General features: G+C 56.6%; 1 protein-coding gene across 1 annotated transcript; it reads left to right on the forward strand.

The window, feature by feature from the left end:
• The first annotated feature begins 3,096 nt into the window (after positions 1-3,096).
• LOC144951612 (transcription factor Maf-like) lies at positions 3,097-4,370 on the forward strand. The gene has a single exon (XM_078881896.1). The coding sequence runs from the start codon at positions 3,162-3,164 to the stop codon at positions 4,368-4,370; it is 1,209 nt and encodes a 402-aa protein (XP_078738022.1). The 5' UTR covers positions 3,097-3,161.
• Positions 4,371-4,376: the final 6 nt, after the last annotated feature.

The raw sequence follows: 4,376 nt of genomic DNA on the forward strand, positions 1-4,376 counted from the left end.
CTCTCAGCAAGGTAAAGTGACGTTACATTTTATTTTTATTTCAATTTATTTTAATTTATGTATGCATTTTAGTAATAAGTAGTGTCTAAATTATTGTATACAACCACATTAATGTATAATATGCCATAGCAAATATAATTTATTATACTCTGGAACGGATTTTTTCATTTCCCTTTATTTCTTATGGGAAAAAAATTCGTTTGGTATACGTCATTTTCGGTATAAGTCCTGCCTTCTGGAAGGAATTAACGACAAATACCGAGGTGCCACTGTATAAACAAGTGCACGGTTACACATTGATATTGTACACATCTCATCAGCCACGCGGCCTTCTGCTGGCATTGCAACAAACTCTGGACTGGTTTTGGACAGTGGTGGATCAAAGGGTGAAGTTCATGCATCAGCCTTTAGGTTTCGATATCCCGTGTCTCATCAGCACGGTCAAGTTTTTTGCTGGTGAACTGCAAAATGTTAGATACGGGTTCTGGATCGCACTTCGCTCGACAGCCACAGATATTTATACGCCGCCGCTATGTCGGAAATGTTACCCAATAAATGAGCTGTCTTGAGAAGACACTTTGTCAACGTGAATCGTCAGTCAAGCCGACGTGACCTCCGTGCTCGAGTGAGCAATTGCTTACGCAGCAGCGGACATTCCTCATTCCTATGGCGGGGAGAGGTGGGGGTGGAAGGGTGCGGGGGAGCGAGACATTGCAGGCGACAACCACTTGTGGTGACTTCTCCACGAAGCGGTGGCGATTTTATCGACCCCCCGGAAGGAGGGATGATGAGCTGAGTCAATAACAGCCTCCCCCCCAATGTATGAAGTTGTGGGCCCGCGCGCTGTAGGTTCCTTAAAAAAGTTTTTTGGTAAGGCCATGTTTTATTCTTTGGTTCTTTCGGTAAAGTCACGTATAAAGATAAAATAATAAATTAAATAATAGCATACTACGACGTTTCGATTGCAACACAAGCAATCTTCATCAGGTATAAAAGAAATAGCGACAAAAATCTAACCAGAAAACTATAGACAGACAGAAAACTATAGGGGGTTGCGAGATGCCCTTTCTGGAAGGGGGGGGGGGGTGCGAGACGTGGGCCGATCTTTTGTTTTTCAGAAGGTAAATCATCGAAAATAAAAACTAAGCACCTGGGCACGGCAAGTAACGTCTTACTTTGCTCCCATCAAACCCCTCTGTGTATTTATTGACACACGTTTAAACGATTGAAAACCAAACGGGGTTCCAAGGCTGCAGTAAGTAAGTAAGGGGGGTTAAGCGCCACTGCACTTGGGCAAATGTCTCAACTTTGCATCTGTACCCTAGTCCGGGAGTCTGGGTAGGAGGTGGGGGTGGGGGTCTGGGTAGGGGTGGGGGGTTGTGCGTGGGGGTCAGGAGAGGGAGGGAGAACAGGCAGCGAGGGTGGTGGGTGGGTGGGTGGGTAGGGTGGGGTGGGTGGGTGTCTCGGAGATTTGCAGCCCTCTCAACCACTCTCCACGTCCCATCGCAGGGAGGGTGGGAGTCACTCCCCTCTCCTCCCTTCAGCTGATACCCTCAGCCCCCCTTTACCCCCCCACCACCCCCATCCCCTCTCCCCACCCCACCCTCTACCCACCACCGCCTCCCGCTGAGAGTTCATAAGTTTGAGGGGCTGGGGAGAGAACGCGGCAGCTGCGGCGGACGGCAGCGCTCGATCGTCGTCATCGTTGAGTTCCCGTGTCTCCTGGCGCCTCTCTCTCTCTCTCCTCTCTCTCATCTGACGGTCGTGGCGCGGGTGGGTGTCTGCAGAACTCGCTCACGCGCAGACACGTGTACACACACACACACGCGCACAAGCACGCGCGCGCGCACGCGCAAACACGTGTGCACACGCGCGCGCGCGCACGCGCACACACGTGTGCACACGCACCTGCACACTGGGGTGTTCTACGGCTGAATCGACGTGACCGCGTCGCCGGACCGACTCGCGTCTTCGCCAACGAATCGGAGGGGAGAGGGCACTAGCCCGAAGCTTGGTGCTCCGACGCCAACGTTCATGTGGTGCGTTGTGGTGGTGGTGGTGATCGTGGCGGCAAGCAGCAAAGGAGCAACAGGCGCTGGGCATTTAAACTCCGCTCTGACTGCGAGTCAACAGCCGTGCGACTGAACCATCGGCGCGCACACCGGAAAGAAAAAAAAACCCAAAAAAACATTTCGTGCAAACTTTTGGTTTCTTCTCGATTCGAGGCTTTCGCGACTGCAGGAATCCACGCTCGTTTGGTTTCTTTCGGTTCAGGTCACGTAGATGGAAACTACTAAATAACATAATAGATCACGACGTTTCGATCGCAACAGCAAGCGGACGTCTTCACGCGGAAGAAACCGACTGCTGTGGAAGAGGCCTGATATAGAACGAGAGGGGGGGGAGGGGGGGTGCCGCTTTTTTTATTTTTGTTTTTATTCTTGCTGCTTTCACAAAGAGACAGTTGCCGGCAGAAGCAGCGTCCCGCTCCGCACGCTGGGGGCGCGTTCGACTTGCTGCTGCTTCTGCTGAAGGTTGTGCTGGTTGTGCTGCTGCTGCTGCTGCTGAAGGTTGTGGTGGTTGTGCTGCTGCTGCTGCTGCTGAAAGTTGTGCTGGTTGTGCTGCTGCTGTTGCTGCTGCTGCTGGGCACGCGTGCGTAGCGAGCCGCGCTCATCGGAGGTGAGGACATCGTTCCACAGCGCAGGAACGAAGGAGCATCATCATCACCATCATCATCACCACCACCACTACCACCACACCGGGCTCATCGTCTGTGTTGTCTGAACTCACCCACCACCACCAACACCACCAACATCACCCATCATCATCACCACCACCACCATCACCACCACACCGGGCTCATCGACTGTGTTGTTTGAACTCACCCACCACCACCAACATCATCACCATCATCACCATCATCACCACCACCACTACCACCACACCGGGCTCATCGTCTGTGTTGTTTGAACTCACCCACCACCACCATCATCACCACCATCACCACCGTCATCATCCACCACCGCCTCCCGCGCCACCGCTACTGAAACAGACCCCCCGTCTTCATCTCCCTCTACTCTCGGGGTATCGGGGTGAGCCGAGCCGAGCCGGACGGACCGAGCCAGTGAACTGATTGGCCTTGGAAGACTCCTGACCCTGGGATGGCGACCACGATGGCAATCTGCGGCGGCGGCTGCGACCTGACCGCGTCGTCCGCCGTGCTGATGGAATACGTCAACGACTTTGACCTCATGAAGCTCGAGGTCAAACGAGAACCTCTGGACTTACACTCCGGCCATCACCGCCACCACCACCACCAGCAGCAGCAGCAGCACAACCATCACAACCTTCAGCAGCAGCAGCAACTACAACAGCAGCAGCAAGATGATCTGTCCCAAGTTCGAGTTCGTGCGGCCGGTTCTCTGCACTCATCTTCGCCGTCCCCCATGAGCACCCCGCGCAGCTCCGAGCCTCCGTCCCCTGTCCTCGGCGAGCCGAGCTCCGGGCCACGTGCTGGCCTCCTGGTGGAGGACCTCTACTGGGTGATGAACCACGCGCAGAGCCACCAGGGCCACGGAGCGCTGCACCTGCACGCCCATCACCAGCACCAGCAGCAGCAGCAACAGCAGCAGCAGCAGATGGTGGTCGACACGGTGGCCGCAGCCGAGGCGCTGAACCTGACCCCTGAGGACGCGGTGGAGGCTCTCATCGGCTGCGCCGTTCACTCGGCTCAGTCGCAGGGGTTCGACCTCCGATCCGGGGCCCTCTTGCAGGCCGGCGGGGCCGGCGGGGTCCACTCGCCACTCGACCTCCTGCGGGATGAACTCCAAGACGTCGACAACACGGAGGCGCAACGCCAACAGCAGCAGCAGCAGCACCACCACAACCACCACCACCAGCAGTTGCTTCTGCACAGCGGCTGTGGCGGCAGTAACAGCAACGTGAGCAGCAGCAGCGGTAGCAGCAGCGGTAGCAGCAGCGGCATCGGCATCGTCAGCGGCGTGGGACATCCGTGCCGGGGCGCTTGTTCGGAAGAGCGCTTCACGGACGAGCAGCTCGTGTCGATGTCTGTGCGCGAACTGAACCGGCAGCTGCGCGGTCTCGCCAAGGACGACGCCGCGCGCCTCAAGCAGCGCCGGCGGACGCTCAAGAACCGCGGCTACGCGCAGTCGTGCCGCCACAAGCGGGTGCAGCAGCGGCACCTGCTGGAGAGCGAGAAGTCCTTGCTGCAGCGGCAGGTGGACGAGTTGGAGCGCGAGCTGGCGCGCCTGTGTCGCGAGCGCGACGCGTACAAGGACAAGTGCGAGCGACTCGCCGGGTCGGAGGCGCCGCGTAGTCGGAGCCCCGTGTCGCCTGGCTTCTACCTGTGAGTGTCG

The sequence above is a fragment of the Lampetra fluviatilis genome, chromosome 63 (genome assembly GCF_964198595.1).
Source record: "Lampetra fluviatilis chromosome 63, kcLamFluv1.1, whole genome shotgun sequence".
Classification (NCBI taxonomy): Eukaryota; Metazoa; Chordata; class Hyperoartia; order Petromyzontiformes; family Petromyzontidae; genus Lampetra; species Lampetra fluviatilis.

Coding starts and splice junctions, on each gene's coding strand:
- LOC144951612 (XM_078881896.1), top strand. CDS start 3,162: ATGGCGACCACGATGGCAATCTGCGGCGGCGGCTGCGACCTGACCGCG.